General features: G+C 47.6%; 1 protein-coding gene across 1 annotated transcript; it reads left to right on the plus strand.

Moving 5' to 3' along the window:
* Nucleotides 1-1,155: 1,155 nt before the first annotated feature.
* On the plus strand, nt 1,156-22,153 carry LOC142574752 (solute carrier family 2, facilitated glucose transporter member 8-like). The gene is made up of 5 exons (XM_075683770.1): nt 1,156-1,386; nt 5,049-5,246; nt 18,201-18,440; nt 19,540-19,839; nt 21,839-22,153. Exons 1-5 carry the CDS (start codon nt 1,156-1,158, stop codon nt 22,151-22,153), a joined length of 1,284 nt encoding a protein of 427 aa, XP_075539885.1.
* The last annotated feature ends 699 nt before the right edge of the window (nt 22,154-22,852 follow it).

A 22,852-nucleotide genomic window follows, 5' to 3' on the forward strand; every position in this document is an offset into this window, starting at 1 on the left:
CTGTGTGCCGGAAGTGTTAAAGTATAGTGAGAAATTGTTCTTGTGCATTCTCTTTCTGTGACTTTCTTTTTTTTAGAAAAAAGAAACTAACATTTAAAGTATTACGAAAGCCATTTGTTCACCAAAAATTGTTGAAAAAGTATCCATGACGCGCCCTGGACAGCGAATCGGATAGCTCGCCCTACTGACGTCAATTGGGTGATTTACGTCATATGGGTAGGGGCGGCTGAATGTTCCACCGAGCAGTGTGCTGCGATCGGCAGCGATGTACATTTTTAAAGTCTTGTAATAAATTACACGCTTTGCGCGGAACACTTAGTTGCGTCAATTAGTGATCAGAAGGATCTACTCTAACGACTCAGTACGTTTGTACAAAACCGTCAAGGGTCCCTTTAAGTGGTACCACATCGTTGCTTGGCTCTTCATTAATAATAATAATATTTGGGGTTTTACATGCCAAAACCACTTTCTGATTATGAAGCACGCCGTAGTGGAGGACTCCGGAAATTTTGACCACCTGGGATTCTTTAATGTGCACCTAAATCTAAGCACACGGGTGTTTTCGCATTTCGTCCCCATCGAAATGCGGCCGCCGTGGCCGGGATCCGATCCCGCGACCTCGTGCTCAGCAGCCCAACACCACAGCCACTGAGCAACCACGGCGGGTAGGCTCTTCATTGACGAACATTATTCGATATGTCTCTGTGCTAAGACTAGGCCCCATATATGTCGCTTCATTGCCGAACGTGCTCCCAGATCCCTTGATTTGCATGCATCATCCCAGGGACCCTCTGATGTACGTAACTTTTGCTCATTCGGTTGAAGATACATGAGACCATATTTCACAGTTTTGGAGTCGTCTTTCTATGCCCTCAAGGTGAAGTCTGAACAACAGTCAAGACAAGAGTGCATCCTTGCTTCAGTCGTCGCTGATTATCCACCAGTTCATTGAATGTGCGGCTTTCCCATACAATTTATATTCGGTTATCACTAACATCTCGCTGCTCAATACCTGCCCACCTACCTGCTCTAAGAAAGCGCGACAAAGGTCCGTCCTCCCTCCTGCCCCCTGCTGTCAAATTCGAACCGTATAAAACCCTGAAACGAAAGGTCCGGAGTACCGAGCACACTCCTCCAAGTTTGCCCGCGCGCGCTATGCAGGGAGCGACGCACCATTTGGTCCTCACACTGGGCGTGCTGTACGCGCACGTGATCGGCCACTTCCTGGACTGGGCCTGGTTGGCCTTGTGTTGCGCGCCGTCCGCCCTGCTTCTGCTGCTGCTCGCCTGTTGCCTCTTGGTGGAGTCACCCCGGTGGCTGCTCTATCGCCACCGGCGACAGCGGGCCTTGGCAGCCTTGCTGAGCGTGCGCTCGCCAGGATACGAGGTAAGACGTCTGCCGAAACACTTATCGGCATGTGGATTTTAAGATGACTGCGCATACGAAACGCAAGCTTATTTATTTATTTATTTATTTATTTATTTATTTATTTATTTATGTATTTATTTCAGCGGAGCTGTCATGTGCTAGGTTCTGGCGGTTTGTCTGCGTAGGTAAAGAAGATGGCGGCCACCCCGGAGCTAAAAAAGCTAAAGTATAAAGCAAAAGCTTATCGCTGGGTATGCCCCAGCCGCGTTTTACCCGGATGAAGTGTCAAAACGTATTGTGATAAAGAAATGTAGTGATAAAAGAAGGAAAACCGGCATAGACACTGTTTAGAACGGGTTGCGGTTTGACGTCATGGGCTCTATTTATATAGGCAAACCACGTAACCTTGCCTCAGTTCCCTTCCTGCCGTGCAATGGGTAGGCCGTGTGCGATGAGGAGTGCGGAAGAGCAGCGCGCCTACGAAGAACACCTTCGTGAACAGAAGCGGGAGTGTGCACGGCGGCAGCGCACAGCATGTAATGCGGACAGTCCCGCAAACGCAAAGCGTATGCACCCTTGGTTAGATCATCCCTGTCGACTCCACTCCCATCGTGATTGTGGGTGATTTCAACGTACACGTGTCTCGGCCAGACGGAAAGTGGTTCGTGGCGTTTCTCTTGCATAGGCTCGGCATTCAATGTTACACAAACATCAGTGTGCCCACGACGCGTCATCGGTAGTCTATAGACCTCACATTGGGCAATAAGCTTTCCGTTGTCGCCACAGAGCCAATTGCCGTATATCACAGCTATCATAAAGCGATAGTAACCTTGGGGACGAAATAGTAAAACTAAAAATCAAGCAAAAAAACACGAGAAATGAAAACAAAAACAAAGCAATGTCTATGCAATTCAATAAGTCAAGTAGATCGTTAAAAAAGGGAACTGATTCTGGTATGCGTCTTTTATATTCCGTCAAAATAGTTAATATCAACTTACTTATCACTATATATACAGCTCCGCTGGTAATCCACCTTCACAGAGCGGAATGAGTGTGAATTTTTATTTATTTATTTATTTGTTTATTTACTTAAACAGGACATTACGCGTAATGCAATTCTTTTCATAATTGCGGAGGGCAGAACACCGATAAAAGGCTCAGCAGTTTTCCAGCCAAAGACATATGCCGGCAACTTATCACACTCGTGACTTGACCTTGTAAAATTGTCACTTTATGCAGTCTGTGACAGAATTCACAAATGTTTCTGTAAGTAGGAGCTAATCGCCATTGGATTAACGACTTCTCTAATAATATGTCGGATATCACAATTGGCTGAAGTCTGCTAGTATAAAACATTTCTCGCATAATTACTTTATTCTGAATATGGGCCTTGTTCTGGAGGCTCAACGTGAAACATTAAATGTCCGCTTCGTACGGAAAGACAGGCAGTGGGCCGCTTGCAGAAACCGTGAAGCGCCAATCTCGTTTTATTTGTTATAAGTTAAATAAAATGTTTTGTTCGGATATTATTTCCTCGTTCCTTCAACGGTCTCGCTTCACGTCGTGCGTACGCTTTGAAACCCGTGTTATACGCCACCAGAACATTCTGATATGAGAACGAATACGCTCTAGCGCAGTAATATTTACCGCGGGAAGTCGGTCCCACGGAGGGTATGGCATTTCAGTAACAGTCTGACATACGTTAGGCGTGCGCAGCCACCTTGACTACACCCTGCTCTCTTCAGACATATATTGAGATACCAATGGTATGTACTTATTAATTTCCTATACCTAAAAGGCCTTAGTGTGAGGCTTTACATTAGGAATGGGTAGGAGCTCAACAGCTGTAAGTTTCGTGACGAAATGCTATTTGACGGCAGACTTGAATTGGAGGTCAAATGTTATGAAAGGAATTTGGGCAGGGAGGTTGTCGCAGTCTTGGGCAGTACGCAAGAAATATGATAGGATTTTCGGTACCCCGTACTTGCACGCGTAGGATAAACGGTGTATTGATGGTTTCTGCGCGACATGAGATGCACTGTTCAAAAGATATCATTGTTTGGGGCTAAATAGCATATCTTTTGAAATAGAGCCGTGATATCGGGGAATGATAGGCGAGTGTGGGAAGATGAAGCCTTGATTTCGGTGGCCAGTAGATTGGGCAACAAGATTCCCTAAGGACAGAAATATTCATTGAGGCCCTCGGTTTACCCGGCTTCTCACGGTGCCTGACATATAAAGTCTCACAATTACCCGTGGGAAAATGAATAGTATTTTCTACAGACGAATCATACTCATATTTACAAACAAGTATTTACGTTAGACTGGTTCGTAGAATCCGGTCCCAGCAAAGATTTATATTGGGCATTTCATTATCGAAGGTAAGCGACAAGAGGCGAACGGCTATTATGAACGAACTGCGTTGTGTATTCGGGCTGTGTTTATGATCGAATTCATGGAGGAGATCACTCCTGCACAAAGTTGTTCGGCCTCTAAATGTCCACGTTTTCCCTTAGGGAGCCTACGAATTTACAGTCTCGATTAGCGTCGTGTAATTTATTGTTTACCCGCCGTGGTTGCTCCGTGGCTATGGTGTTGGGCTGCTGAGCACGAGTTCGCGGGATCGAATCCCAGCCACGGCGGCCGCATTTCGATGGGGGCAAAATGCGAAAAACACCCGTGTACTTAGATTTAGGTGCACGCTAAAGAACCCCAGGTGGTCGAAATTTCCGGAGTCCCCCACTACGGCGTGCCTCATAATCAGAAAGTGTGGTTTTGGCACGTAAAACCCCATAATTTAATTTAATTTATTGTTTGACCCAATCTCACTATATTTGTTTTCGCTAAAGCTGATGTTCCTTGCATTAGTATTGCACTGAGCTCTTTCAACGAACCCCAAATGTTACATACTACTTGCATTCGCCTACTTAAAAAGAAAAAAAAAAGATAGTAGGCATTTTTGTGCCAAAGCCATACATGATATGATTGTCGTCGTATAGCGAAGGACTCCGAAATATTTTCGACCACTGGGGTTCTTTATCGTCTACTCAATGCGCTGTACACGGGCGTTCCTGCCTTTTACCCTAATTCAAAGGCGCCCGTCGTGGCCGGGACTCTCTCGCGCGCTCTGAGGCTTTGTAGCGCAACGTCTCAGTCACTATGCCACCTAGATGGCTTGCATCCTTAAAGTGACGAGAAGTTCTTTATTTCATTAGTCATATCCGTGGTGCACCCAATACGATGACACATTTTTTTATTTCTCATACACAAGCTACTCAGTCGACCTAACTTTTCAACTGTTAACGGCTGTAGACGTATCGAACAACTGTAATTTCTTTTTACGTGCAAATTCCACGGAAGATTTATTTTTCATCTTGTATAGAAATTTGTATTGTTTTTTTTTTCTGATTCAATACCAAAATGGCTGTCTAGTGGAATATTAGTACACATTTGAAAATTTCACTATGCGAAACCCCTTACATATAAATGTTTGAAGGGGAGCGCTATGGGGCACTGTGCGATGGTTTAACAGTTGTTTGCTGTAAAAAAAAACGCAGCTTAAGCGGCCAAGGCCATCTACATGTAACTCGGTGCTAAACGAAAGTTGTTACTTCGAGCCTTTGGCTCAGTGGCGCTTCGGTAGTGGAAGATCTGTGCTTGGCGGTCATGTCTCCGCGCAGGCTGAGACGGAGGTTGAGTTCGAGGCGATCTCCGCCATCTTCCCCATCTACAATACGCCGCCGGCGCACTACTTGCTGGCCGTGCTCGTCATGGGAGTGCAGCAGCTTAGCGGCACCAACTGCATCTTGCTGTCTACTACAGACCTGGCACCCCGACAGGAGTCCATGGACAGCCTGGTCATACTGGTGCTCATTCAGGTAAGCGTGTTTGTTGACTATTTCCTGCAGCGAGTTAAGCACATTCAGATGGCGACTCTTTTGACAACCCGCACGCACGAAAAGGCAAAAGAAAAGCTTGACAAACTCTCATGAGATCGCCAGATATGCAGGCATGTTATGTACATCATAAAATGTTCAGTGCAGGCGAATGTTATTGGGCTACCTCGCAGGAGAGTGCAGAGGCATCTGCGGTCATGCGACACCAATGCCTTACGGCAGTTATAGGTGTCTTAGTCTCGAGAGCAGGTTAGTGCATTTAGACTAGCACAGCACTTTGGAACAGCAGGGTTGGAAACCAACCGTGAGAACAACTTGAGCCACTGGGTAGGTGGCGCTGTGTAGCTATTTGCCGCTATTCAACGAACCTCATTGACGTCGACATGGGTTACCGTGAATGCGCCGAAGGGGTATATACCCCTGTTCAATTAATCTCTTAAATGATGAAGATAATTAGGGCCCAGGATCAGACATCTCAAATCCTGGCAGTCCATAGGGCTCGCGAGAGGGCCGTCAGGTTACACCTGATGGTCCCCGAGTGGACCTAGCCAGGTGACGTGGAGTTTGCTTACGTCTATAGTGGACCAAATAAAGTTGTTTCACACACTCACTCACGCTCACCTAGAGTAGCGTGAATGTGCTACTCGGTCAGTGTCCTTGTCAGTGAACGTCTGTGATACCAACCTATAAGTCACTGGGTATGCGCCTCTAGGTGCTTGCCGCTCTTGTGGGGAGTAGGTGTTTACCACGCCATCTATTGTTTTGCTCTATATGGAGCCACGTCCCAAAAAAAAAAAGATTGTGAGAAAAGAGCCAGGCTGCCGGGTTCGATGGGTTTCTCAGAGTTCGCCATGCATTTCGGAAGCCAGGCGCAGCCCCCATAGTCCCTGAAGTGAGCGGCCGCGCCGCTCTAGGAGATACATGGTGTTTGGAAAGGATATTAAAACAAAGATGGCAGTGCGCAATGCAAGTAAGGCGGCGCTATCTTGTTTGGGATCAGGAAACACGCAGAAGCAGAGGATAAATTCAAATCCTCTGTTGCCACCATTCAATTACCGTTTGATTCGCCTTTCCAGTTTCTCACTGGACTGGCATGCAGGTAGAGTAACGAGCGGGAGAGACGACAAGTAATTTATTGTTTATGTTGACAAGTATTACAAGGAAAAAATTCACAGGATAACATGTGTACACCTTGTTTATGTAATTTAAAGGCTGTTTTTAATATTTGTGTAATATTCCTATAAAATAAAACGCTTAATACAGAGAGGCAAAACACTTGTCGGACGTGGAAATGTGGAATGGTGTTTTTCGGGCTTTTTCATAAGTCTAAAACACCAGGAAGCTTTAAGTACTCTCATTCAGAACATAACTGTCGTTGTCCTTGCGAAATGGCGATGTTACCAGCACATAGTGAATCCGGAACTTATTGCTGCGGTTTCTGAGTATGTCAAGTTGTATGGGCTTTCGGAGCACTGCATGGAGCTTGCGCAGTTGAGTAGAACTACTTGCATACTATATAACCAATAAACTGAAAAATGCAGACACCGAATAAAGTACATAAAGCTGTTGTAACAGGAATTCATACGTATCCACTGCATACGACTAAAGCTCAATATTCCCCGCAGGGGCGTCTGCGTCAGCAGGCGTTTGGTGTGTTGCGACACCAAGTACCCGAGCACACGAGGGTTGGACCCTCCCGCGTGTAGCCGTACGCGGCTTAGCCGTGTCCGGGGAAAGGGGGATCCTCGGGGTTGAGCCGATGCCGGGTGTTCGGACCTTTAAGGCCCCCCGGCGGAGGCAACACACCTCTTTGGCCTCTGCTTCACGTAGACGGCACCCCCGGACTGACCCACCCGGGGGAAATCTGCAGTCGCCTTTTCCTGTCCCCCTCTCCAATCTGCGTCTTTCTCTCCGCCTTTTTCATCTTTCCTGTCTTCTCATCACTTCTCCTCACTTACTAGTTTCCCGGCGGCGAGGGTTAACCTTGTGTGGCTAGCCAGCCATGGTTAGGCTGTATTTAGTTATAGCAGCGATGTACGGCTGGCGTTGGCAGGGTTTCTCTAGGAGGAACTTCTGTCACGTCCCCCTGTTGGGCTCCATGGTGGGTAATCGGCATCGCGGCCGAAAACCCAACTGTACTTATGGAAAACGCTTTTCCTAAACTCCCTGATCGCCCTCAGAAACGAGGGCGCACCGAAGAGGTCTTTCAGTTTTTCGGACGCCAAGTCCACAATTTTCCTCGTTTTCACGTGATCCACTCAGAAAAAGCAACGAAACAAGTGCGAACAATCTCGCCATTCCTTGTATCGAAGGCTCTTAGCGAAGTTTTTGGTCCAGGATATAAGGCGTCGAGGATGGCTAGCGGTGACCTCCTCTTGGAGCTCCGCGATCAGAAGCAAATTGAGAAACTGCCTAAACTAGTATCATTTGGGGAGACCCAAGTAGTAGTAACCCCGCACCACACGATGAATACCTCCCGCGGCGCTGTCTCGGACGATAATTTGCTGGAGCTCACTGAGGGTGAGCTCTTGGAGGGTTTCAGCGAACAGAATGTTATAAATGTCAAAAGAATTAGGATGAGGCGAGATGGTAAAGAAATTGCGACCAAGCACCTAATCTCACCTTCAATTCAAGTGTCCTGCCCGAGTCAATCGAGGCCGTGTACATCAAGCTCCGTGTAAGACCGTACGCGCCAAATCTCCTCCGATGTTTCAAGTGCCAGCGTTTTGGCCACAGTTCGCAGAGCTGCCGAGGCTGCCAAACTTGTGCGAAATGCAGCGCGCATGAACACTCCTCTGAAGCTTGTGATAATTCTTTCCACTGTGTGAATTGTGATGGGGAGCACGCAGCGTACTCGCAGTTGTGTCCATCCTGGAAGAAAGAAAAAGAAATCGTAACTATCAATGTAAAAGACAATATCTCATTCAAGGAGGCACGCAGGCGGGTATCATACCTGCCCAAGAAAAGTTTTGCCGATGTGACGCGTCAGGGGCCAGCGCCACAACGGTCTCCGGCGGCTGTCCGTCCCACACCCAGTGAGGCAGCAGTGACGCCATCGGCCCCCGCGGCGGCTGCAGCTAACGCTGCTACGCCAACACAGCAGACGGGGCCATCGATTATGAAGGTGGGCGCAGTCGAGGCTGCCCCAACCTCCCCGGCCCCTTCCAGCACTGGCAATAGCCGGCGCAGCCAAATCCCTCAGGGAGCCCCATCGACCTCCGGGCTGGTGGGCGCAGGGGTCTTGCCCTCCAAGGTGGGCCTCTCTCTTGTAACTTCTCGCTCGCAAGAGCACGTGTCCGGCGCCTCACAAGAAGCAATGGACACTACACCTGTCCTCAAGGCGCACCAAATGCCTAAGGAGCGGCGAGGCTCCCTCGAACGCTCCAGAAAGGGCAAAACCCCCGTTACAGGGCCTCGAAAGAGCTCTGTAACCATAGCATCACCTCCGTTTCCATACACACAGCACTTATTTACTTTCAATATGGATACACAAATTATTCAATGGAACGTCAGAGGTCTTCTTATGAACCTTGATGACGTGTAAGAGCTTATCCAAAAACACAACCCAAAAAGTGCTGTGTCTACAGGAAACACACTTAAAACCACAACACACAAACTTTCCCCGACCGAATGTCAAGTTCCGCCAAGATCGCGATGATGCTGTCGTATCATCAGGCGGTGTTGCCATTTTTATTCATAAAAATTGGAGGACGCTTAAGCTTCGCCTTCAAGGGTGGAACGCGACAGCGTTCCCGTCGACCCGCCAAGGGGTATTGGGCTACGGCGCAGCGACTACGCGCCCCGCATCGGACGCGGTGAGCGTCGAGCAACGCAGCGTTCGGCGCGACAACGAAATGTGCGCCTCAACAAGCGACGCACGCCTGAGCCTTAGAAACAGCTCGTTTCTAAGGTAACACCGTGTTCACTAGAGGCGCTTTTGTACCGCTTTGAAGCATCGAACCGAGTGATCCTCCTGATTGGCTAAGTGCTTTGGACAAAGTGACTAGCCTACATCGTTCTTATCACACCACACTGATCCGGCATTGACTAGTTGTTTTTTTATGGCCATGTAATACTCACATTGTATTTTCTTTTGCCTAGCCGGTAATAAAAAAAAAAAAACTCGTGGCTCAGTGGTAACGTCTCCGTCTCACACTCCGGAGACCCTGGTTCGATGCCCACCCAGCCCATCTTGGAAGTTGCTTTTTATTTATGAAGTGCCTGCCGTGATTTATCGCTCACGGCCAACGCCGCGGACGCCGACGCCGACACCGACGCCGACGCCGACGACACCGGCTTTTCTGCGACACGAGCTCCTTAACGCTATCGCGTTAAAAGGATTTCCTGCCAGCGTTTACAGCTACAAACGCCCCTTGAAGCAGTGGCGGTTCGTGCTGTTCTCCTAAACAAACTTATCACTATGTGCTCGCTCTACATACCCCCACATTACAAATTAAGTAAACATAAATTTCAGTCCTTCATAGATGCATTGCCAGAACCTTATATTGTTCTTGGCGATTTCAATGCACACAAATACCTGTGGGGCGACCTTCGTATAGATGCGCGAGGACGACTTGTTGAACAATTCCTTTTCTCTTCTGGTGCGTGCATTCTGAATAAGAAAGAACCCACATATTACTGTCTTGCCAACAAAACCTTTTCTTCAATTGATCTCAGTATAGTTTCTCCTTCTATTCTGCCTGAACTCGAATGGGAAGTTACAAACAATCCTTACGGAAGCGGCCACTTCCCCATACTGCTACGAACACCTAAAGAAAACGAATAACCACCACAGGCTCCTAAGTGGAAGCTTGATACAGCTGACTGCAAGAAATTCCGAACTCTCAGTAGTATTTCATGGGATGACATGTCCTCGTTAGGAATCAATGCTGCTGTGGAATATTTTACAGCCCTCATAATAGATGGCGCAACTAAATGTATATCACAAGTAAATGGCTTGGCATGCAAACGGCGTGTCCCGTGGTGGAACGACGACTGTAGGATCGCTCGTAAGAAACAGAACAAAGTGTGGGGGTTGCTACGCGCCTCTCCCACTGCGGAGAATCTGTTTAAGTTTAAGAAAGTGAAATCGCAAGGTAGGCGAACACGCCGACAGGCTAGAAGAGAGAGTTGGCAGAAGTTTTTATCCGGTATGAACTCGTATACAGATGAGGCCAAAGTCTGGAACAGGGTTAATAGGATAAAAGGGCGACAAACATATTCACTTCCTTTGGTAAACACACAAGGTGAAACACTGAAAGATCAGGCAGACTTACTAGGGGAACACTTTGAGAGCGTGTCGAGTTCAAACCATTATTTGCAATCCTTTTGAAATACAAGCAAATAGAAGAATGTAAGCCAATAATACCAAAATCCAGACAGAATGAACCTTATAACCGGCCTTTCAGTATTGCTGAGCTGAGAGCTGCCTTGAACACATGCAAAAGCACTGCACCGGGACCTGATAGAGTCATGTATGACATGATCAGAAACTTACATACTGACACCAAACTTACACTACTCACACTTTTCAACGCTATTTGGGCTACGGGATACCTTCCATCTACATGGAAAGAAACGATTGTGGTCTCTGTTCTTAAGCAGGGTAAAGACCCTTCCTTGGCAGCAAGTTACCATCCGATAGCTCTTACAAATTGTCTTTGTAAGCTTTTTGAAAAAATGGTTAACCGCAGACTTGTACATTTCCTTGAACTCAACAATATGCTCGATCTCTTTCAGTGTGTCTTCAGAGAAGGGCGATCCACAACCGATCACCTTGTGCGCATTGAGGGAAACATTCGCGATGCCTTTCTACATAAAGAATATTTCCTATCCGTATTCCTCGATATGGAGAAGGCGTACGACTCTACGTGGCGCTATGAAATCTCGAGAGACTTGTCAGGAATTGGCATCCGTGGCAATATGCTCGTCCTAATAGAAAGCTATTTGTCCAACCGTACATTCCGCGAGAAAGTCGGCAATGTAATGGCGCGATCTTTTATACAGGAAACTGATCTACCTCAAGGAGGTGTACTTAGCTGCACGCTCTTCATCGTGAAAATGAACACCCTTCGTGCTTCATTACCGCCAGCCATTTTTATTCTGTTTACGTAGACGACATACAGATGGGTTTCAAATCCTGCAACCTTACAGTATATGAGAGGCAAGTACAACAGGGCTTGAACAAAGTGTCCAAATGGGCAGAAGAAAACGGATTTAAAGTGAACCCCAACAAAAGTTCTTGTGTGCTTTTCACAAGAAAGAGAGGGCTCATTGCAGAACCCAGTATCGAAATGTATGGTCAGCGAATTCCCGTGAACAAAGAACACAAGTTCTTAGGCATCATACTTGATTCTAAATTAACTTTTATTCCACACATAAACTACCTCAAGGTCAAATGCTTAAAAACAATGAACTTACTGAAAGTTTTATCCCACACAACATGGGGCAGCGAAAGGAAATGTTTAATGAATCTCTACAAGATCCTGATTCGATCGCAGTTGGACTACGGCGCCGTGATCTATCATTCTGCAGCCCCGAGCGCGCTAAAGATGCTAGATCCGGTCCACGATCTAGGAATCCAACTGGCCACTTGAGCTTTCAGAACAAGTCCCATTGAAAGTTTATATGCAGAATCAAATGAGTGGCACTTCATCTGCAGAGAACATACATCAGCCAAACATATTTTCTGAAAGTCCACTCTAATCCTCAACATCCATGTTTTAATACCATTAACGATATGACATATGCTACACTCTTTCATAATCGTCCCTCCCTAAGACAGCCTTTCTCGCTGCGTGTGAAGGAACTTAGTGATGAAATGCATGTCCCACTCCTCGAGCTCCGCCCAATGCATCCAGCCAAGCTGCTACCTCCTTGGGAGTGGCAGCTCATACAATGCGATATATCTTTTGTGCAAGTCACAAAGCATGCTCTGGAGATTGAAATCCAAATGCATTTCCTGGAACTCCTGTACAAATACTCCTGCACGGAGTTCTACACGGATGCATCGAAGTCACACAACGGGGTGTCCTATGCAGCCGTCGGTCCATCCTTCTCGGAATCCGATGTACTGCATCCGGAAACGAGTATCTTTACGGCTGAGGCCTACGCACTGTTGTCGGTCGTAAAACATATAAAGAAATCAAAACTCCAGAAGCCAGTTATATATACGGACTCCCTTAGTGTTGTGAAGGCCTTGATGTCATTCTGTAACAATAAAAATCCGGTAATTAATGAACTCTACTCCGTCCTGTGTAAAGCATATATATCTAACCAACGTGTGATTATATGCTGGGTGCCTGGACATAGGGGCATCGAGGGTAACGTTCTAGCGGACCAGATGGCCACATCAATTTCATTGCATGCAGTTAATCCTACTGCTTCGGTCCCTGTCACAGACCTGAAGCCTTTCTTAAGAAGGAAACTGCGAAACCACTCGCAACATATGTGGGACGCAAAAGTAAATAACAAACTGCACGTGATAAAGCCACAGTTAGCTTCTTGGCCCTCCGTAACAAAATCACGGCGAACAGATGTCCTATTCTGTCGCCTCAGAATAGGACACACATTTGGCACGCATAACTTCTTACTCACTGAAAATGATCCTCCAACCTGCGGTAGATGCGGGGAGAGGCTGACCGTCCTCCACGTCCTCCTGCAGTGTCGGGCAGCCGAATCTGAGAGAAAGAAACATTTTTCTCTAGCATACCAGCAGCACATCCCCCTACATCCCGTAATGCTACACGGCCCAGAACCTTTATTTGACACCAACGCAGTCCTAAGTTTTCTGAAAGATGTTGTCTTGCATGTTGTTAGCCCTACATGTTCGTAGCGGATCCTCTCTTCAGAGGATGCCGCTGTGATAGCTCTTTATATAGCACATGCCTCTAGGCCCTTGTGTTTCAAGGGCTCTGGCGAGGCAGCAGTGCTCGAAGTAATTTTACCATCGTATATATTTTCTATTTTGCATCATTCTTCTACGATGGATTTTAATGTTCATAATATGCGCCATTAGTCATCGCCATAATTTTATAGCACGTAGATATTACGAACTTTACAGCGACTATTTTTAGGCCACGTTACAACCAAGTCACGTCTTCCATAATACATCGTCAACATTACCACTTGTCATGGCGCTCTTTGGCCAAACCTGGCCCTTGCGCCATAAAACACCACACATCATCATCAAAGCTCAAAATTGTTTTGAGCGTCCTGTCACTGCAACAATATAAAACACGGCACCCTAACGCCTGCCATGTTTCACGGAGCTTCTCCGTGACAAAGCGGGCATCGAAACAAGCATTCGAACCAGCAAAAGCACGTCTACACGTGCAGCTCCTTATATACCCTTTCAGCTGCGTCTTGCAATCCAGCCATCTGCGTCGAAAGCGTAGCTCAAACTGGTTATACTCGCATTTTCGAACAAAATAGCTATATGCTTCGCCGGATCCTACAACACCCAAATAGATTACTCAAGCACACTAAGTGATGACTCTAGATGGCAATAACATATCGTAACTTTCGTCCATTTTAATTTGGAGCAGCGTCTTTCCTTCTATCGCCGGGAGCAGCCAGAGGTAATGGATCCTGGTTGCGCTTATACTTGATTTTGTCCGACATACACTGGATGGCATAGCATTTTTTATAGTTTTCCATACAAACAAGACTGTGGCAATTTAGCAGTAAATGCGACAGAAATGCATTAGCATTACTTCGCGCTTTTTGAGGTCCCGCATCCATGAATTAAAGAGGGTTCGCCACATTGCAAACACAGACAGACAGACAAAGAACTTTACTAATCATCCCGAGGAACCGCGTTAGGGTACCTCCCTTTTCAGGGAGTCCCCGTAGCCGTTCCGGGCCGCACCCACGTCAGTGTCGGAAGATCGTGATCCTCCGCCCTGTCGCAGGCCGTCTGGACAGCCGGTAGTTGCTCTGAGAGGTCGCCGCTCGTAAGGGCTGCCTCCCAGTCGGTTACAGTGGTTAGTGATGAGCTGCTTAACGCAGGGCACTGTCAGAGCATATGCGATAAAGAGCAGTACGCCTCCCCACAATCTGGAGAGTGGGGTTCTACATTAGGCGCGAAGTGACTGAATCGGCCCCTGGAAGAGAATTACCCCGTTTGGAGAATGCGAAAGGCCGATGATTGCGGTCTATTAAGTTTGGGATGTGGTAGCGGAAAAGCTACCGAGCAAGTTGATAATGTGCCAAGATTTCATGGACGGTGAGAAGCGAATCCGTGTACAGTCCTAAGTTGTCGCCCGTGAGTCCACTTGAACCGCCGCGGTGTCTAAGACCTCGCGCACAGTCATGGGCCAACTCGTTGGCATTAACAACTTCAGAGTGCACATTGATTCCCATATGGGCCGGGAACCATTTGATGATATGAAAACCAGCAGCCCAGTCGCTACCGAGCATGGCCTTCACCTCCTTTGAGGTCGAGCTGGAGGCGAACGCTCGGGCTGCAGACCTGGAGTTTGTGAAGATAGTGGGACGTAGAGGGTCCTTCAGTGCTATAGCTATAGCAACCTGCTCGGCTACTGTTGTAGAAACCTTCCGCACGGATGCTGAGTTAGTTAGAGTGCCATTGGAGTCCACCGAAACTACGGCATAGTGATCAGAGTGCTCGTACTGGGCGGGTTCAACGAAACATGCCAGAATCGTAGTGGCCGCAGCTACTTTTAACAAGGAACGAGCCCTAGCTACCCGGCGCCCTACATTGTATTGAGGGTGGACGTTACGTGGCATGGGATCTACCTTGAACTTATCTCGGACCATGGGTGATAGGATCACGTTGCGCTCCGTGATTTCATCGTGACCGCATCTAACGGATTCGAGGATGCGTCTCCCCGCTCGCGTTGATGAGAGTCGTATTATTTGGGCCACTCGTTGGGCCTCGATGTCAAGCCCGTGTCTAGTAGGAAGTGTTCTGTGATGTAGAGTGCCTCTTGGAGCGCACTCTCAACTGCAGCGTCAGACCCTCCCATGCGCCACACAGTAATATCATCCGCGTAGAGGGCGTGACCCGTTCCTCTTACTGTGGCCAGTCTGTCCGAGAGGCCCTTCATGGCGATGTTAAACATTAGGCGAGAGATGACCGCCCCTTGCCGGGTGCCTCTCGCTCCCAATCTAAATTCCTCGGATTTGATTTGCCCTATTTTGACAGTGGCTTTGCGATCTCTGAGGAAGGAGCTAACGTACGCATGGAATTGTGGCCCAGGCCCAAGTACAAAATGGCGTCTAGCACGAACCGGTGCGAGATGTTATCAAAAGCCATGGACAAGTCTAGAGCAAGGATGCCCCGAGTGTCACTAGTGTCGTCATCAATGATTTGCCTCTTTATATGTAGCATGACGTCCTGTGTGGAGAGGGCCGGTCGAAAGCCGGCCATGTTGTGAGGAAATAACTCATTAGTTTCTATGTGCCTACATATACGGTTGTGAATGGCATGTTCGGCCACCTTACCCACGCAGGATGTGAGCGAGATAGGCGGTATGTTCTCCGGTGCAAGAGGTTTCCCTGGTTTCGGGATGAGCACCACTGAGGCTGTCTTCCAGGAGTCGGGGACGAGGCCCGTTTCCCAGATTTTATTGACTTCCTCGGTGAGCAGCGCAACTGATTGTTTGTCCAAGTTGCGGAGGAGCTTATTAGAGATGCCATCCGGGCCCGGTGCAGAGCGACCGTTGAGCGTTTGGAGCACCTCCCAGATTTCGGATTCCGTGAAGGGGGCGTCGAGCTCCCCCCCTCTGCCCCCCCCACCCGTTAACGAGGATAATCCTCGTCACCGGAGGAGCCCAGCGGAAGATACTTTTCGGCCAACTCTTGCAGGAGGACGAGTTCAAATACGCCCGCCGCCTTTTGATTATGAACTATGCGATCGATGGCTAGTCTTTGATTGATTTTGATTTGCGAATCGTCGAGTAAGTGTTTGAGCAGGTTCCATTTGTCCCCCGTTCCCATCTGCCCATCAACCGAGGAACACACTTCATTTCATTGCTGTTTGGGCTGTTCGATGGAATAAGTTTTTATTGTACGATTGAGCTCCGCAATTTTCTTGCGAAGTCGGCGGTGGAGTCTGTGCGTTCTCCAGCGGCTCAGGATAGAGTTTTTGGCTTCTAGGAGGTGCGCAAGGCGCGCGTCCATCCGATCTACTTTTAGGTCAGTCTTAACCACCTTGCTCGCAGCTTGTACGTCCTTCTGTAGTCTTGTGAACAGAGTATTGAGATCATCGTAGTCGGTCTGGTCCGCCTTTTGCATTTTCCGGAAGGCATCCCAGTCCGTCACTTTAGTTTCCCTGGTAGGGGCTGTGCTAATTGTTAGGGTAATCTCCACAATGAAGTGGTCGCTAGTCAGGTTCTTTCGCAAATTGTGCCATTCTTTTCCCTGGGGCGTTCTTGACGAACTGCAGGTCCGGAGTGGTGTATCGAACTACCTACGTGCCGGTTCGCGTCCGGTATTGAGGATCCGTAATAAATTCCAGTGAGCAGTCAGCAACTGCCTGGACAAGGAGATTGCCCTTGGTGGATTAGTGGGGGTATCCCCAGGCCTTGTGGGGTGAAGTCACCCGCTATCACTATGGGGACCCCCTTGCTCAGAGCCACCGCCTTTGCCATGATCGTGGCGAATGCCTGCCGTTGATCCGACGGCGAGCTGTATATTTTCAAAAGGAAGACACTGCTCTTAAACCAATTGTTCCGGATAATTTCGACCATAATGATTTATCGCCCTAGTTTGGCCAAGTGGTAATTTGTGTACTTGAAAGGAGCACTTCCGTACGACCGAAGTTGCTAAACCCCGCTTTCCTTCCTCCCCTATCGATACAACCCGGTATCCCGGGAATGTGGTGGCCTTGCCTTGGCGAACAATAATTCGTATGTGCTAGTGTTCTTTCAGGAGCCCATTCGCTCGACATACGTCGTGTCTCTTCGAGGAGCGAAGTGCAACTGGCGGGGATCCGGAGCAGACCACCGTCAGTAGCACTATATATTATATATATAGACGGGAAGGATGGGGGTTGTTAGCCTCTTATGATATGACTATATATATATATATATATATATATATATATATATATATATATATATATATATATATATATATATATATATATATATATATATATATATATATGTGTGTGTGTGGGGGGGGGGGCAATTGAAACCAAAGGGCTTTTTGACGCTGGACATAAAAGAACATATTCAAAACATAAAGGAAGCGACCTACATTATAAAGTGATAAAACACTGCGTAGCGTACGTCGCTTCCGTTTTTTAATATATATATCGGCGCATACACGTACAACCACACGTATACAAGTATGCGGTTGTTGCGCCATGAAGCTGAATGAAGCGCTGAAGGCTAGCCGCGGTCGCCGAAGCCCTCTGTGGGCAGAAGTCGCAGTAGGCGTAACCACACGAGATGGTCCTGATGTGGTCCGATGGCCTGCGTAAATACCTACGAGTAAAGTGAAACAAAAGGGGTGATCTCTGCGGAATCGCTTATCGCGTTCTTTAGGAGTTCTGCGACGACGCTTTCGCACCTTTAGTGCACCAGTACGTGATGCTGTAAATCTCACAACGAGATTTCATCTGCAGAACGCAAGTACCTGCTTGTTGCTTCCGTAATAGCGGTAGGTGAGTATTCTGTTGATAGCCGGATACTCGCATGACAGTTTTGGGTTTGTCTAGGTCAACAACGGCTCAACCTCAGCAACAAGCTTCGCGTGGACGGCTCTTGCTGCTGTGGAGCCGCAGCACGGGACAGATGGCGCAACAGCTTGCTCTTACCGGGGTGCAGCTGATATGAGCTCCGAATGTTCCTTTTTCAACACAAAGAACCCGCGCACGCTTCAGGCACTCTTGTCGAACGTCTGGCTTGCTCAGTGCTACAGTAACAATTCCTACAGCTTCTTCATTCTTCTTTTCACGTACTACAGTGTTTGGCGGCATCTACGGCGGTGCCATTCCTGGACGTGGCAGGTCGACGCAAGTTGCTCGTATTCTCCGTGATCGTGTGTTCAGGAAGCCTCGTCACGTTGGGCGTGGTGTACAACAATTCATTCCCGACAGCGAAAAGTGGAAGCGAAATAATCACGGCGGACCCATCAGCATTGGTGGCACCCCTTGCCACTGCTTCTACAGTATACGAGTCAAGTCCGATGACGTTTGCCATCCAGGTGTGTACAATTAGTCTATGAGATACAGTGCCTCGTAAAGTCCTTATAATTGAGTTCCTTTTCTTCATTGCTGTCGCGGAGTTGCACGCAAATAAATCCCAGAGATTTCCTCGCCTCTTGCGCTTTCGTCCCCACAAACTAACATTTCGGACAGTGCGGCCTTCGCTTTCTTTGTGTGTTATGTTACGTCCAAAACTTCACTTTCTACCATATTTAGATTGGATTTCATCCATGCCAAAATGTGTTCACGTTTTCGCTTGCGAAACATCGAAGTCTGTAATGTTGTTCTCACGAGAAAAAGGTATACAATACTGACAACATCCGTTTTCATTTACTTTTGGTTGACTTTTAACCTGATATGCATTCGTAAGCAAAGGTCACTACTGTTGTGTCGTATTTATTTCCGTTACTATAGGAGGGCTGTAATTTGATAAAGGATACAGAGGAAATTTTGACCATTTATTCAAAAGCCCCATTTTCAATGAGCAATCGTTTTCAATGTGCCTTTCGCCATAATCAGTTTTGTATGCATGCCGACTGGCGCTACAACTTAGGCCGACAGAAATAGCAGGTGCACAATATCTAAAAAAAGGCAGCGCATGAACATGAGTGTCTTGATCCTTCACGAATTGTGAAAGATACAACGTGTGCGATAAGATTGTAATTCCTTTTTGAATGCAAAAACCAGTGACGTTCGGCCGATGACGCGTATAGCAGTCAACGTTAGCATTTTTGTGGTAGCGGAACGCATAATCAAATAACGGATAAACAGGCGGAGTTTTGTTGCGGTGAAGTTCACCAAATTCCGTTATGTAGAATGGGCTCATCTTATGTCGTGTCGTGGTAATCTGACAAGGAGAACTCTTCTACAGCGCAAAATTAATTTAAACACCTAATGAACGTCAATACCATTAATGATTCCCCACGTCATTGTGCTTCACTTTGACGTTGTAAACAGGATTGCTCAAGCCTGAAGCATTATTTCATTCCGAACTTTGCCTACACCACTCCGATTTCCCGTCGTGAACTCAGCCGTTCTCTTCGCAAAACGTCGTTCTTTCCGCCGCGCCACCTGGCGCTGCTATTGTCCTCGCTGCAGGCTGTCTTCGTGGCTGGCTATTCGGCCGGTCTGGGACCGGTGCCGTGGATCCTTGCGGCCGAACTGACTCCGTTGCGTGGCTCCGGCATGGAGCTGGGCAGCGTGTGCGCTACCAACTGGGCTGCCTTAGTCGTGTCGGCCAACTTCTTCTCCACATCAGGCACAATGCAGCGGCTGGCCATCACGCTGTGGGTTTACAGTGGTCTGACTGTCACCAGCGGTCTCCTCTTCTTGACCCTGCTGCCGGAGACTGCACGAGCGTCCATCGAGGACGTACTGCTCATAGGACAAAAAGTTCAGGTTGGCAAGACTTCGGGCCGGTCAGGCCGTCGAGCCTGTTCATTTTTCATTTTAGCTTTATATTCATAAAACCAGTGCATAGTTCCTTAGGGGACCGACGTAAAGGCTTGGGAAGCATAGCGTAGCACCCGCCCTCCAAAGTTATTTTGTATTTTACACACACAGCGCTACATTGGCCGAAGCAAAGTAACATTTTTAATGAGCTCATGAAAATACGTGCCGACAAGAGCATATAAATAACAAGCTTAGGCACATCAAAGAAATACAGTTTTCCTGTCATAAAATGTAATAAAAATAAGAAATTGCAGCTTTATTCATTAATGGTAAAAATTCCATGTGACGCGTTCCTTGTACGCTCATTGTTTTGGTGCACGCCAATGAAGCCTAGATGATAGGCAGGCAGGACAGGGTGCTTATGCGTTCAAAGTACAGCGACAAACAAGAGAACTCACTAATCGAGCTCCTTTTCTTCCACTGCCATGAAGTCATATCTTCAGGTACTCAGACCTTGCTGTATAAGTTAGCGTCACTCAGGTGCTCCTGTTTAGGATTTTTCGAATGCGCGCAGAATAATACAATAGCAAGCCCAGTGTATAGGATATAAGTAGACTGTATTGATCCATCGCTCACGAGCTTTTGCTCCTGCTCATTGCTTGCTGGTGTCGTTGTCATTTCGGTAAGTGTCTCGATCTCTTTGTTCTGGCAAGACATGAGTCACCTGAGAACTGAGAAAACGTTACAAACGACTGGAACACAGAAATTGTAGAACACTTCCTGCGAAATGCTATCTAACACAACTGCCAAAAATCTAACATTGGAAATAACAGTGTTCAACATTGAAACAAAAAAAATATATTTGCGTCACGGTTCCAGAAATGTATCCATATGGACCGCGTCTTGACATAAGAAAATTGGCCATATGCAAAAAAAATGTGACCGAGACGCTGATTAAGTTTTGAGACAATTCATACCATATTTACCCTGTAACTCTAGTTTTGACTCTAGTCGACGAGCGTCCTCCACGTCCTGATCTGTTTTATTCTCCGATTGTTTCTGTTTCTTCCAAAGCGCTTAAGAATGCATCAGTTGCTCGTTCTGCCTGCTTGCGCGATCTCTGGCGCACTCTCATACAGCGCCCCTCAGCTAGGGCTGTTCAGGAACATGCGCAAGGAAATGGAGTGTCACCAACCGCAACCTCTATCACGGTAACAATAAATTAGAAATACCAGCGATTGGCTCGGAAGCTGTTACCTGCTTACTTGACACTGATTCCAACATGCACGACCCAGTGTACTTTAAGCCAAAGTCCACAAAGCCGATGACATGTCGGTGTTGTCGGAACGCGCTCATTCTTGCACGAAAACTCCGTTTTACACTTACCAGGTTGCGCTGCGGAAGCTACGAATGTAATGGTGTCATTAAAGTCTCGATCCCAGTTTCCCAGTGAAATTGCTTTTAGTGTGCAGCTTTTTTATACGGACTAACTATGTCCTTAACTACAACTAAAACTTGTGGGCGTAAAATTGGTCAAACATTGCACTTGTGCACCTTTGTTCTTCCAGTAGGAGACACACTAAGCTTTGGTCGCAAGCACAAGCGCTGCACTGCTGCCGCTTGTCGAAGAAGCGCCATGTTCCGCTCGTCCTGTGGTAATGCCCCTACAGTCTGCGACACTTTCCACGCAATATGTACGTCTTATTTTGTGACGTAGAAGCATCAGACTTAATGCTATATCGAATTACGTGACGCATACATATATATTTCCTTCAAATGTAACCTACTACAGTCTGTCTTCTTGGTGAATGCAGTCAATGAAAAAAATGTCTCTAGCGTTCTCATCACTTTCTACTCTCTGTAAAACCGAAAGCGCTGCAAAGGTAAGCGGCTGCGGGGAGCAGGTGGAACCGGCTCCCCCAAGCCGGCTCCTTGTTAATATTATCTCCTCCGTATGCTTTAGCGTTGGGATGCCCACTTCAACTGTGTGTCCCTTTCTACCCAGCACCACCACCACCACCACAAGGGCACAAGGCCAGGTTCGGACGCCAAAGCACCGCCTTCCGAAGCACATGAGCAGGCTACCGCCTCGAAGCGAGACGTCGTGCCTACTGCTCATGCCGTACAGCAGCCGGTCGCCGCCGTCACAGCACCGTCGGGGCATCCGAGCAGAGCACCTTCGGCCGAGAAGCAACGGCCACGCCAGCCGGTGGCGACCGGCGCTTCGTCTGTCGCGTCACGGCGTTCAACGGCGTCCAAGTCGAGCGTCGCCTCCAAGCACGCCGCTTCAAGCGTCGGTTCACAGAAATCACAGCAGTGAAGCGCTCGACTACCGTGCCACCGGCGCTCGAAATACCGAAGTGAGGAGGCCGGAACTATGTGTATGAAAACGCTCCAGCTGCCACAATGACAGCCAAACTTTAAAAATGTTTCCTCGCTTCTTCCGATGGCTTCTTCCGCGGCAGTATGTGCCGGATTTTGTACCCGCTAAATTTACGCGCTTCAATACCCCATAGATAAGCTCACGTTTGCTCTTACCAAACTGGCACCAACTTTTGAAGTTCATGGTATTGTGCTTCGCATTATAGTGTCCTATTGCCTACAACATGAGTAGCCCGTCGTCAGATCTTTTTCTACTGTATCAGTTTCAGTTACAAAAACACATTTCTTGAGACAATAGAGAGTACTTTCGAAATGCGCGGATTACAACTATGTGCTGCAATCAAACTATCGCATAACGTTTAGAAGAATATATTGCGAGGCCTCTTGGCTCGCGAGAGCGCACGACAACCGCGACATACGCACGCGTATCTCCCTCTGTGCGCTTCTCGTGCGCCCCAGATTTCGGTATCACGTGATTGCTTTCTTATGTGTACATTGACTTTTAGGTGCACCGACTGGGTTGCTTTCTAGGATGTCTTATTCATTTATTCAGACGCGTGCTTTGACGGACTGGGACAACCAAATTCACTGGGAGTTACTCAGCTTCGTCACCACACGTCCACCTCTTGTTCGAAAG

This window comes from Dermacentor variabilis, chromosome 3 (genome assembly GCF_050947875.1).
Source record: "Dermacentor variabilis isolate Ectoservices chromosome 3, ASM5094787v1, whole genome shotgun sequence".
Classification (NCBI taxonomy): domain Eukaryota; kingdom Metazoa; phylum Arthropoda; class Arachnida; order Ixodida; family Ixodidae; genus Dermacentor; species Dermacentor variabilis.